The sequence below is a fragment of the Petromyzon marinus genome, chromosome 76, assembly GCF_048934315.1.
Source record: "Petromyzon marinus isolate PM22_M1 ecotype Great Lakes invasive population chromosome 76, UKy_Petmar_22M1.pri1.0, whole genome shotgun sequence".
Lineage (NCBI taxonomy): Eukaryota > Metazoa > Chordata > Hyperoartia > Petromyzontiformes > Petromyzontidae > Petromyzon > Petromyzon marinus.
This window is the reverse complement of record NC_133742.1, coordinates 3,393,211-3,406,349: the sequence shown is the minus strand read 5'-3', so window position 1 is coordinate 3,406,349 and position 13,139 is coordinate 3,393,211. Positions and strand designations below refer to the sequence as shown.

The 13,139-nt window shown below is 53.3% G+C and overlaps 1 protein-coding gene across 1 annotated transcript in view; it reads right to left on the bottom strand.

Annotated features, from left to right (window-relative positions):
- Nucleotides 1-13,139, bottom strand: part of CIP2A (cellular inhibitor of PP2A) — a 71,298-nt gene that overhangs the window by 46,971 nt on the left and 11,188 nt on the right. Inside the window, exons 4-6 of the mRNA XM_076056577.1 lie at nt 6,348-6,478; nt 3,531-3,625; nt 2,630-2,726 (exon numbers count right to left, since the gene is read on the bottom strand). Of these exons, the coding sequence (XP_075912692.1) occupies nt 2,630-2,726; nt 3,531-3,625; nt 6,348-6,478 (323 nt within the window). The remainder of the gene's footprint in view (nt 1-2,629; nt 2,727-3,530; nt 3,626-6,347; nt 6,479-13,139) is intronic.

The following is a 13,139-nucleotide window of genomic DNA, read 5'->3' as shown; positions in this document are numbered from 1 at the left end:
GTGACTGACTGGTTGAGTGACTGCCTGGTTGAGTGACTGACTGGTTGAGTGACTGACCGGTTGAGTGACTGACCGGTTGAGTGACTGCCCGGTTGAGTGACTGACTGGTTGAGTGACTGACTGGTTGAGTGACTGCCTGGTTGAGTGACTGACTGGTTGAGTGACTGACTGGTTGAGTGACTGCCTGGTTGAGTGACTGCCTGGTTGAGTGACTGACTGGTTGAGTGACTGCCTGGTTGAGTGACTGCCTGGTTGAGTGACTGACTGGTTGAGTGACTGACTGGTTGAGTGACTGACTGGTTGAGTGACTGACTGGTTGAGTGACTGCCTGGTTGAGTGACTGCCTGGTTGAGTGACTGCCTGGTTGAGTGACTGACTGATTGAGTGACTGCCTGGTTGAGTGACTGCCTGGTTGAGTGACTGCCTGGTTGAGTGACTGACTGGTTGAGTTACTGACTGGTTGAGTGACTGACTAGTTGAGTGACTGACTGGTTGAGTGACTGACTAGTTGAGTGATTGACTGGTTGCGTGACTGCCTGGTTGAGTGACTGACTGGTTGAGTTACTGCCTGGTTGAGTGACTGCCTGGTTGAGTGACTGACTGGTTGAGTGACTGCCCGGTTGAGTGACTGACTGATTGAGTGACTGACTGGTTGAGTGACTGACTGATTGAGTGACTGACTGGTTGAGTGACTGCCTGGTTGAGTGACTGACTGATTGAGTGACTGACTCCCTGGTTGAGTGACTGACTGGTTGAGTGACTGCCTGGTTGAGTGACTGACTGGTTGAGTGACTGACTGATTGAGTGACTGACTGGTTGAGTTACTGCCTGGTTGAGTGACTGCCTGGTTGAGTGACTGACTGGTTGAGTGACTGACTGGTTGAGTGACTGACTGATTGAGTGACTGACTGGTTGAGTGACTGCCTGGTTGAGTGACTGCCTGGTTGAGTGACTGCCTGGTTGAGTGACTGACTGATTGAGTGACTGCCTGGTTGAGTGACTGCCTGGTTGAGTGACTGCCTGGTTGAGTGACTGACTGGTTGAGTTACTGACTGGTTGAGTGACTGACTGGTTGAGTGACTGCCTGGTTGAGTGACTGACTGGTTGAGTGACAGCCTGGTTGAGTGACTGACTGATTGAGTGACTGCCTGGTTGAGTGACTGCCTGGTTGAGTGACTGCCTGGTTGAGTGACTGCCTGGTTGAGTGACTGACTGGTTGAGTTACTGACTGGTTGAGTGACTGACTAGTTGAGTGACTGACTGGTTGAGTGACTGACTAGTTGAGTGATTGACTGGTTGCGTGACTGCCTGGTTGAGTGACTGACTGGTTGAGTGACTGACTGCTTGAGTGACTGACTGGTTGACTGACTGACTGGTTGAGTGACTGACTGGTTGAGTGACTGCCCGGTTGAGTGACTGCCCGGTTGAGTGACTGCCCGGTTGAGTGACTGACTGGTTGAGTGACTGACTGGTTGAGTGACTGCCTGGTTGAGTGACTGACTGGTTGAGTGACTGCCCGGTTGAGTGACTGCCCGGTTGAGTGACTGCCCGGATGAGTGACTGCCCGGTTGAGTGACTGCCCGGTTGAGTGACTGCCTGGTTGAGTGACTGACCGGTTGAGTGACTGCCCGGTTGAGTGACTGCCTGGTTGAGTGACTGCCTGGTTGAGTGACTGACTGGTTGAGTGACTGACTGGTTGAGTGACTGACTGGTTGAGTGACTGCCTGGTTGAGTGACTGCCTGGTTGAGTGACTGCCTGGTTGAGTGACTGACTGGTTGAGTGACTGCCTGGTTGAGTGACTGCCCGGTTGAGTGACTGACTGGTTGAGTGACTGACTGGTTGAGTGACTGCCTGGTTGAGTGACTGCCCGGTTGAGTGACTGCCTGGTTGAGTGACTGCCTGGTTGAGTGACTGACTGGTTGAGTGACTGACTGGTTGAGTGACTGACTGGTTGAGTGACTGCCTGGTTGAGTGACTGCCTGGTTGAGTGACTGCCTGGTTGAGTGACTGACTGGTTGAGTTACTGCCTGGTTGAGTGACTGCCTGGTTGAGTGACTGCCCGGTTGAGTGACTGCCTGGTTGAGTGACTGCCTGGTTGAGTGACTGACTGGTTGAGTGACTGACTGGTTGAGTGACTGACTGGTTGAGTGACTGCCTGGTTGAGTGACTGCCTGGTTGAGTGACTGCCTGGTTGAGTGACTGACTGGTTGAGTTACTGCCTGGTTGAGTGACTGCCTGGTTGAGTGACTGCCCGGTTGAGTGACTGCCTGGTTGAGTGACTGCCTGGTTGAGTGACTGACTGGTTGAGTGACTGACTCCCTGGTTGAGTGACTGACCGGTTGAGTGACTGCCTGGTTGAGTGACTGACTGGTTGAGTGACTGACTGGTTGAGTGACTGACTGGTTGAGTGACTGACTGGTTGAGTGACTGCCTGGTTGAGTGACTGACTGGTTGAGTGACTGCCTGGTTGAGTGACTGACTGGTTGAGTGACTGACTGGTTGAGTGACTGACTGGTTGAGTGACTGACTCCCTGGATGAGTGACTGACTGGTTGAGTGACTGCCTGGTTGAGTGACTGCCTGGTTGAGTGACTGCCTGGTTGAGTGACTGACGCGAGAAGTGGCTCACCATGGCCTTGACGTAGCTCTGCACGGAGGTGTTGTGCCGACAGAGGTTGGCCATGGTGCCCAGGCAGGGCAGGGTGAGCTCGCTCTCAGGCGCCTGGCTTCTCCGCACACAAAGACAAAGATCCCCAGTATAGCCTTCAACAGACTGTCGGGGCAAGTGCTGTCGGCGGGCAGCACCTACGAAGGCCGGCATTGTCTGCAGCACACGAGGGGGGTGGACGGCCAGCACCACGCCCGGCCGCCTTTGTCTCCCCCAGTGGCGACGTTCACTACGCAGCGGAGGCCCAGGGGACCGGTTCAGATAATCGTCACGTTGAGTGCGGTCGCGTTTACAAGGCGCAGGGAGCGCCGGTGTCACCGCGGCGGCGGTGGTGATGGTGGTGATGGTGGTGATGGTGGTGATGGCGGTGATAGTGGTGATGGTGGTGGTGGCGGTGATGGTGGTGATGGTGGTGATGGCGGTGATGGTGATGGCGGTGATGGTGGTGGCGGTGATGGTGATGGCGGTGATGGTGGTGGTGATGATGGTGGTGGTGGTGATGGTGGTGGCGGTGATGGTGATGGTGGTGATGGTGGTGATGGTGGTGGCGGTGGTGGCGGTGGTGGTGGTGGTGGCGATGGTGGCGGCGGTGATGGTGGTGGTGGTGGCGGTGGCGATGGTGGCGGCGGTGGTGGTGGTGGCGGTGGTGGTGGTGGTGGCGGCGGTGGTGGTGGTGATGGCGGTGATGGTGATGGCGGTGATGGTGGTGGTGGTGGCGGCGGTGGTGGTGGTGGTGATGGTGATGATGGTGATGGCGGTGATGGTGGTGGTGGTGATGGTGATGGCGGTGGTGGTGGTGGCGGTGATGATGGTGGTGGTGGTGGTGGCGGTGGTGGTGGAGAGAACGTCAAGAGAGGCTCACATCTGCTGCGCCAGGAAGAGGAGGAGGCACTCGACGCTGGGGCTGGGGTACGAGATGCGAGCGTCGTACGTGACCGACTGCAGCAGCTTCAGGGCCTGAGGATGGCGACAAAGGCACACACAGACAACACACACACAGACAACACACACACAGACAACACACACACAGACAACACACAGTACACAGACACACAGACAGACAACACAGACACACAGACAACACACACACAGACAACACACATACAGACAACACACAGTACACAGACACACAAACAGACAACACACACACACAGACAACACACACACAGACCGCACACACACACGCAACACACAGTACACAGACACACAGACAGACAACACACACACAGACCACCCACACAACAAACAGCACACAGACACACATACAGACAACACACATACAGACAACACACACACAGACAACACACACACAGATAACACACACACAGACAACACACACACAGACAACACACACACACAGACCGCACACACACAGACCGCACACACACGCAACACACAGTACACAGACAGACAACACACACACAGACCACACACACAACAAACAGCACACAGACACACATACAAACAACACACAGTACACAGACACACAGACAGACAACACACACACAGACAACACACACAGACAACACACATACAGACAACACACAGTACACAGACACACAAACAGACAACACACACAAAGACCGCACACACACACAACACACAGCACACAGACACACAGCACACATACAGATAACACACATGTACAGACAGGACACATACAGACAACACAAGTACAGACCGCACACATACGCAACACACAGTACACAGACACACAGACAGACAACACACAGCACACATACAGACCACACACACAGCACACACTTAAGACAGCACACGCACACACAGCACGTATACACACAGCACACATACAGACAACACAAGTACAGACCGCACACACACGCAACACACAGTACACAGACACACAGACATACAACAAACATACAGACCACACACACACACACACAGCACACAGACACACAGACAGACAACACACATACAGACCACACAGACACACAGCACACAGACACACAGACAGACAGCACACAGACAGACAACACACAGCACACAGACACACAGACAGACAGCACACACAGACCACACACACACACACACAGCACACAGACACACAGACAGACGGCACACATACAGACCACACAGACACACAGCACACACTTAAGACAGCACACGCACACACAGCACGTATACACACAGCACACATACAGATAACACACATGTACGGACAGGACACATACAGACAACACAAGTACAGACCGCACACAGACAGCATATACACAAACACAGATAACACAGTCTATAGCAAGGTGCATGTGTACAGCGCGTGTGTGTGTGTGTGTACAGGGTAGTCTATAGCCAGCGTGTGTATGTGTGTACAGGGTAGTCTATAGCCAGCGTGTGTGTGTGTACAGGGTAGTCTATAGCCAGCGTGTGTGTACAGGGTAGTCTATAGCCAGTGTGTGTGTACAGGGTAGTCTATAGCCAGTGTGTGTGTGTGTGTACAGGGTAGTCTATAGCCAGTGTGTGTGTGTACAGGGTAGTCTATAGCCAGTGTGTGTGTACAGGGTAGTCTATAGCCAGTGTGTGTGTACAGGGTAGTCTATAGCCAGTGTGTGTGTACAGGGTAGTCTATAGCCAGTGTGTGTGTACAGGGTAGTCTATAGCAAGCGTGTGTGTACAGGGTAGTCAATTGCAAGCTGCACGTGCGCAGCAGCAGCACAGACACGCCGCATGCGTCAACCTGCAGCAGCAGCAGCAGCAGCAGCGGCAGCAGGAGCAGCAGCAGCGGCAGCACAGGCACTCCACGTGCGTCAACCTGCAGCAGCAGCAGCGGCAGCAGGAGCAGCAGCAGCACAGACAATCCGCGTGCGTCAACCTGCAGCAGCAGCAACAGAGGCACTCCGCGTGTCAACCTGCAGCAGCAGCAACAGAGGCACTCCGCGTGCATCAACCTGCAGCAGCAGCGGCAGCAGGAGCAGCAGCAGCAGCAGCAGCACAGCCACTCCGCATGCGTCAACCTGCAGCAGCAGCAGCACAGACACTCCGCATGCGTCAACCTGCAGCAGCAGCAACAGAGGCACTCCGCATGCGTCAACCTGCAGCAGCAGCAGCACAGACACTCCGCGTGCGTCAACATTCAGCAGGAGCAGCAGCAGCAGCACAGGCACTCCACGTGCGTCAACCTGCAGCAGCAGCAACAGGAGCAGCAGCAGCAGCAACAGAGGCACTCCGCGTGCGTCAACCTGCAGCAGCAGCAGCAACAGAGGCGCTCCGCATGCGTCAACCTGCAGCAGCAGCAGCAACAACAGAGGCACTCCGCGTGTCAACCTGCAGCAGCAGCAACAGAGGCACTCCGCGTGTCAACCTGCAGCAGCAACAACAGAGGCACTCCGCGTGTCAACCTGCAGCAGCAGCAACAGAGGCACTCCGCGTGTCAACCTGCAGCAGCAGCAACAGAGGCACTCCGCGTGCGTCAACCTGCAGCAGCAGCAGCAGCAACAGAGGCACTCCGCGTGCGTCAACCTGCAGCAGCAGCAGCGGCAACAGAGGCACTCCGCATGCGTCAACCTGCAGCAGCAACAGCAACAGAGACACTCCGCGTGCGTCAACCTGCAGCAGCAGCAGCAGCAGCACAGCCACTCCGCATGCGTCAACCTGCAGTAGCAGCAGCAGCAGCAGCAGCAGGAGCAGCAGCAGCAACAGCCACTCCGCGTGCGTCAACCTGCAGCAGCAGCAGCGGCGGCGGCGTCGCCTCCGGCTCGGATCCCTGCTGCAGCCGCTGTACGAGGGAAGCGACTCCGCCCGTCAGGTCGTAGGTGACGTGCAGACTCTCCCTGGCATCGCGCTCTGACGCTGCACTCACGGATAAACAACAACAAACAACAACATGAGCAGCAGCAGCAGCAGCAGCGGTGGAACTCAACTATTTCAAACCGCATCACTAGACCTCCTTTTGCCAGTACCAAAATGTAATAATAATAATAGGGGTTAGCACCTTTTTTCTGGCAACAAAACTGAAACCTTTTTGACAAGGATTCATGTTTACTGCATTAACCACAATACCTGCAGTCAAAATGCAAACGAAAACACATACTATGATAATATGATGGTGGCATTGTCCTCGAAACTGATTGGTCCACAACCAAGGGACGGATTTCTTTAGAGCCTCGACCCAATTGGTGCTCGACCACGTGACACCAAAAGGCATCACACAGCTCAAAGACAATGCCGCTAGCAAAGTAATGAGGGCTCGGGGTGAGCATCTACATCATCATTAGACCTCCTTTTTGCCAGTACCAAAATGTAATAATAATGATGACGGCAGAGCCACAGCCAATCAGCATCAATCAAACTCAGCCCTCTGAGTGGATGACGGCAGAGCCACAGCCAATCAGCATCAATCAAACTCAGCCCTCTGAGTGGATGACGGCAGAGCCACAGCCAATCAGCATCAATCAAACTCAGCCCCCTGAGTGGATGACGGCAGAGCCACAGCCAATCAGCATCAATCAAACTCAGCCCTCTGAGTGGATGACGGCAGAGCCACAGCCAATCACCATCAATCAAACTCAGCCCTCTGAGTGGATGAGAGCAGAGCCACAGCCAATCAGCATCAATCAAACTCAGACCTCTGAGTGGATGACAGCTGAGCCACAGCCAATCAGCATCAATCAAACTCAGCCCACTCAGTGGATGACAGCAGAGCCACAGCCAATCAACATCAATCAAACTCAGCCCACTGAGCGGATGACGGCAGAGCCACAGCCAATCAGCATCAATCAAACTCAGCCCTCTGAGTGGATGACAACAGAGCCACAGCCAATCAGCATCAATCAAACTCAGCCCACTGAGTGAATGACGGCAGAGCCACAGCCAATCAGCATCAATCAAACTCAGCCCACTGAGTGGATGACGGCAGAGCCACAGCCAATCAGCATCAATCAAACTCAGCCCTCTGAGTGAATGACGGCAGAGCCACAGCCAATCAGCATCAATCAAACTCAGCCCTCTGAGTGGATGACGGCAGAGCCACAGCCAATCAGCATCAATCAAACTCAGCCCTCTGAGTGGATGACGGCAGAGCCACAGCCAATCACCATCAATCAAACTCAGCCCTCTGAGTGGATGAGAGCAGAGCCACAGCCAATCAGCATCAATCAAACTCACCCCACTGAGTGAATGACGGCAGAGCCACAGCCAATCAGCATCAATCAAACTCGGCCCACTGAGTGGGTGACGGCTGAGCCACAGCCAATCAGCATCAATCAAACTCAGCCCACTGAGTGGATGACGGCAGAGCCACAGCCAATCAGCATCAATCAAACTCAAGTCAACCCATGGCACCTGAGTCTGTCCCGTGACCTCCTGGCAGCGGGCGTTCGGCACTTCACGTGGCCTTAAAATGCACATAGCCTGGCACAAGCGCCGCGGTGACGTCATCGCCACTTAGTGGCTAATAGCGGTTGTTGTTGCGAGTGATCGCGAGCGTGTGAGTGACAGCGATTGTCTGTGCGAGCGACAGCGTGCGTGTGAGTGACTGAGAGCGTGAGCGAGCGAGCGTGCGAGTGATAGTGAGCGTGTGAGCGAGCGTGCGAGTGATAGTGAGCGCGTGAGGGTGCAAGTTGAGTGAATGCTAGTGAGCGAGAGTGAGCAGAGCGAGTGTGTGCGTGCGTGCATGTGTGTGATCGCGAGCGTGTGAGTGAGCATGCGAGTGTGCGAGTGGCGATGGGCTTGTGAGTGAGTGAGTGATAGCGAGCGTATGAATGTGTGAGTGAGCGTGCGAGCGACTGAGCATGTAAGTGAGTGAGCGCGTGTGTGGGTAATTGCGAGCGTGTGTGAGTGAGCGTGTGAGCGAGTGTGCGAGTGAGCGTGTGAGCGAGCGAGGGTGCAAGTGAGTGAATGCGAGTGAGCGAGAGTGAGCGAGCAAGTGTGCGTGCGTGCGTGTGTGTGATCGCGAGCGTGTGAGTGAGCAAGTGAGCGTGTGAGTGGTGATGGGCTTGTGAGTGAGTGATAGCGTGTGAGTGAGTGAACGTGTGAGTGAGTGAGCGCGTGAGCGAGTGTGTGAGTGATAGTGAGCGTGTGAGTGATAGTGAGTGTGCGAGTGAGTGATAGTGAGCGAGTGTGCGAGTGAGTGATAGCGTGTGTGTGTGTGAGTGAGCGTGTGAGTGATAGTGAGCGAGTGTTCGAGCGAGTGTTCGATCGAGTGAGCGAGTGTGTGTGTGAGTAAGCGAGTGATAGCGAGTGAGTGAGTGTGTGAATGATAGTGTGCGAGTGAGTGAGCGTGTGAATGATAGTGAGTGAGCGTGTGAGTGATAGTGAGTGTGTGTGTGAGTGATAGTGAGCGTGTGAGTGATAGGGAGCGAGCGTACGAGTGATAGCGAGTGTGTGTGTGTGAGTGAGTGTGTGATAGTGAGCGTGTGTGTGAGTGAGTGTGTGAGTGATAGTGAGCGTGTAAGTGATAGTGTGTGTGAGTGAGTGATAGTGAGCGTGTGAGTGATAGTGAGCGTGTGTGTGAGCGAGTGAGTGAGCGTGTAAGTGATAGTGAGCGTGTGAGTGATAGGGAGCGAGCGTGCGAGTGATAGCGAGTGTGTGTTTGAATGATAGTGAGCGTGTGAGTGATAGCGAGTGAGCGTGTGAGTGATAGTGAGCGTGTGTGCGAGTGATAGCGAGCGTGTGAGTGATAGTGAGCGTGCGAGTGATAGCGAGTGTGTGTGTGAGTGATAGCGAGTGTGTGTGTGATAGTGAGTGTGAGTGATAGTGAGTGTGTGTGTGAGTGATAGTGAGTGTGAGTGATAGGGAGCAAGCGTGTGAGTGATAGCGAGCGTGTGAGTGATAGTAAGCGTGTGAGTGATAGTGAGCGTGTGAGTGATAGTGTGTGTGTGTGTGAGTGATAGTGAGTGTGTGAGTGATAGTGAGCGTGTGAGTGATAGTGAGCGTGTGTGTGAGTGATAGCGAGCGTGTGAGTGATAGTGAGCGTGTGAGTGATAGCGAGTGTGTGTGAGTGAGTGAGTGTGTGAGTGATAGTGAGTGTGTGAGTGATAGTGAGCGTGTGAGTGATAGTGAGTGAGCGTGTGAGTGATAGTGAGCGTGTGAGTGATAGCGAGTGTGTGTGTGTGAGTGAGTGAGTGTGTGAGTGATAGTGAGTGTGTGAGTGATAGTGAGCGTGTGAGTGATAGCGAGTGTGTGTGTGTGAGTGAGTGTGTGAGTGATAGTGAGTGTGTGAGTGATAGCGAGTGTGTGTGAGTGAGTGCGTGAGTGATAGTGAGCGTGTGAGTGATAGTGTGTGTGAGTGAGTGATAGTGAGCGTGTGAGTGATAGTGAGCGTGTGTGTGAGTGATAGCGAGCGTGTGAGTGATAGTGAGCGTGTGAGTGATAGCGAGTGTGTGTGTGAGTGATAGCGAGTGTGTGTGTGAGTGATAGTGAGTGTGAGTGATTGTGAGCGTGTGAGTGATAGCGAGTGTGTGTGTGTGAGTGAGTGAGTGTGTGAGTGATAGTGAGCGTGTGAGTGATAGCGAGTGTGTGTGTGTGAGTGAGTGAGTGTGTGAGTGATAGTGAGCGTGTGAGTGATAGCGAGTGTGTGTGAGTGAGTGAGTGTGTGAGTGATAGTGAGCGTGTGAGTGATAGTGAGTGTGCGAGTGAGTGATAGTGAGCGAGTGTGCGAGTGAGTGATAGCGTGTGTGTGTGTGAGTGAGCGTGTGAGTGATAGTGAGCGAGTGTTCGAGCGAGTGTTCGATCGAGTGAGCGAGTGTGCGAGTGATAGCGAGTGAGTGAGTGTGTGAATGATAGTGTGCGAGTGAGTGAGCGTGTGAATGATAGTGAGTGAGCGTGTGAGTGATAGTGAGTGTGTGTGTGAGTGATAGTGAGCGTGTGAGTGATAGGGAGCGAGCGTACGAGTGATAGCGAGTGTGTGTGTGTGAGTGAGTGTGTGAGTGATAGTGAGCGTGTGTGTGAGTGAGTGTGTGAGTGATAGTGAGCGTGTAAGTGATAGTGTGTGTGAGTGAGTGATAGTGAGCGTGTGAGTGATAGTGAGCGTGTGTGTGAGCGAGTGAGTGAGCGTGTGAGTGATAGTGAGCGTGTGAGTGATAGGGAGCGAGCGTGCGAGTGATAGCGAGTGTGTGTTTGAATGATAGTGAGCGTGTGTGCGAGTGATAGCGAGCGTGTGAGTGATAGTGAGCGTGCGAGTGATAGCGAGTGTGTGTGTGAGTGATAGCGAGTGTGTGTGTGATAGTGAGTGTGAGTGATAGTGAGTGTGTGTGTGAGTGATAGTGAGTGTGAGTGATAGGGAGCAAGAGTGTGAGTGATAGCGAGCGTGTGAGTGATAGTAAGCGTGTGAGTGATAGTGAGCGTGTGAGTGATAGTGTGTGTGTGAGTGATAGTGAGTGTGTGAGTGATAGTGAGCGTGTGAGTGATAGTGAGCGTGTGTGTGAGTGATAGCGAGCGTGTGAGTGATAGTGAGCGTGTGAGTGATAGCGAGTGTGTGTGTGAGTGATAGCGAGTGTGTGTGTGATAGTGAGTGTGAGTGATAGTGAGTGAGCGTGTGAGTGATAGTGAGCGTGTGAGTGATAGCGAGTGTGTGTGTGTGAGTGAGTGAGTGTGTGAGTGATAGTGAGTGTGTGAGTGATAGTGAGCGTGTGAGTGATAGCGAGTGTGTGTGTGTGAGTGAGTGTGTGAGTGATAGTGAGTGTGTGAGTGATAGCGAGTGTGTGTGAGTGAGTGCGTGAGTGATAGTGAGCGTGTGTGTGATAGTGTGTGTGAGTGAGTGATAGTGAGCGTGTGAGTGATAGTGAGCGTGTGTGTGAGTGATAGCGAGCGTGTGAGTGATAGTGAGCGTGTGAGTGATAGCGAGTGTGTGTGTGAGTGATAGCGAGTGTGTGTGTGAGTGATAGTGAGTGTGAGTGATTGTGAGCGTGTGAGTGATAGCGAGTGTGTGTGTGTGAGTGAGTGAGTGTGTGAGTGATAGTGAGCGTGTGAGTGATAGCGAGTGTGTGTGTGTGAGTGAGTGAGTGTGTGAGTGATAGTGAGTGTGTGAGTGATAGCGAGTGTGTGTGAGTGAGTGAGTGTGTGAGTGATAGTGAGCGTGTGAGTGATAGCGAGTGTGTGTGTGTGAGTGAGTGTGTGAGTGATAGTGAGCGTGTGAGTGATAGCGAGTGTGTGTGTGAGTGAGCGTGTGAGTGATAGCGAGCGTGTGAGTGATAGCGAGCGTGTGAGTGATAGCGAGTGTGTGTGTGAGTGATAGTGAGTGTGAGTGTGTGTGTGAGCATGTGAGTGAGTGAGTGAGTGTGTGAGTGATAGTGAGCGTGTGAGTGATAGCGAGTGTGTGTGTGATAGCGAGTGTGTGAGTGATAGCGAGCGTGTGAGTGATAGCGAGTGTGTGTGTGAGTGATAGTGAGTGTGAGTGTGTGTGTGAGCGTGTGAGTGATAGCGAGTGTGTGTGTGAGTGAGTGTGTGAGTGATAGTGAGTGTGTGAGTGATAGCGAGTGTGTGTGTGTGTGTGAGTGAGTGAGTGTGTGAGTGATAGTGAGCGTGTGAGTGATAGCGAGTGTGTGTGTGAGTGAGCGTGTGAGTGATAGCGAGCGTGTGAGTGATAGCGAGTGTGTGTGTGAGTGATAGCGAGCGTGTGAGTGATAGCGAGTGTGTGTGTGAGTGATAGCGAGTGTGAATGTGTGTGTGTGAGCGAGTGAGTGATTGTGTGAGTGATAGTGAGCGTGTGAGTGATAGGGAGCGAGCGTGCGAGTGATAGCGAGTGTGTGAGTGATAGTGAGCGAGCGTGTGAGTGATAGTGAGCGTGTGAGTGATAGCGAGTGTGTGTGTGAGTGATAGCGAGTGTGTGTGTGAGTGATAGTGAGTGTGAGTGATTGTGAGCGTGTGAGTGATAGCGAGTGTGTGTGTGTGAGTGAGTGAGTGTGTGAGTGATAGTGAGCGTGTGAGTGATAGCGAGTGTGTGTGTGTGAGTGAGTGAGTGTGTGAGTGATAGTGAGTGTGTGAGTGATAGCGAGTGTGTGTGAGTGAGTGAGTGTGTGAGTGATAGTGAGCGTGTGAGTGATAGCGAGTGTGTGTGTGTGAGTGAGTGTGTGAGTGATAGTGAGCGTGTGAGTGATAGCGAGTGTGTGTGTGAGTGAGCGTGTGAGTGATAGCGAGCGTGTGAGTGATAGCGAGCGTGTGAGTGATAGCGAGTGTGTGTGTGAGTGATAGTGAGTGTGAGTGTGTGTGTGAGCATGTGAGTGAGTGAGTGAGTGTGTGAGTGATAGTGAGCGTGTGAGTGATAGCGAGTGTGTGTGTGATAGCGAGTGTGTGAGTGATAGCGAGCGTGTGAGTGATAGCGAGTGTGTGTGTGAGTGATAGTGAGTGTGAGTGTGTGTGTGAGCGTGTGAGTGATAGCGAGTGTGTGTGTGAGTGAGCGTGTGAGTGATAGTGAGTGTGTGAGTGATAGCGAGTGTGTGTGTGTGTGTGAGTGAGTGAGTGTGTGAGTGATAGTGAGCGTGTGAGTGATAGCGAGTGTGTGTGTGAGTGAGCG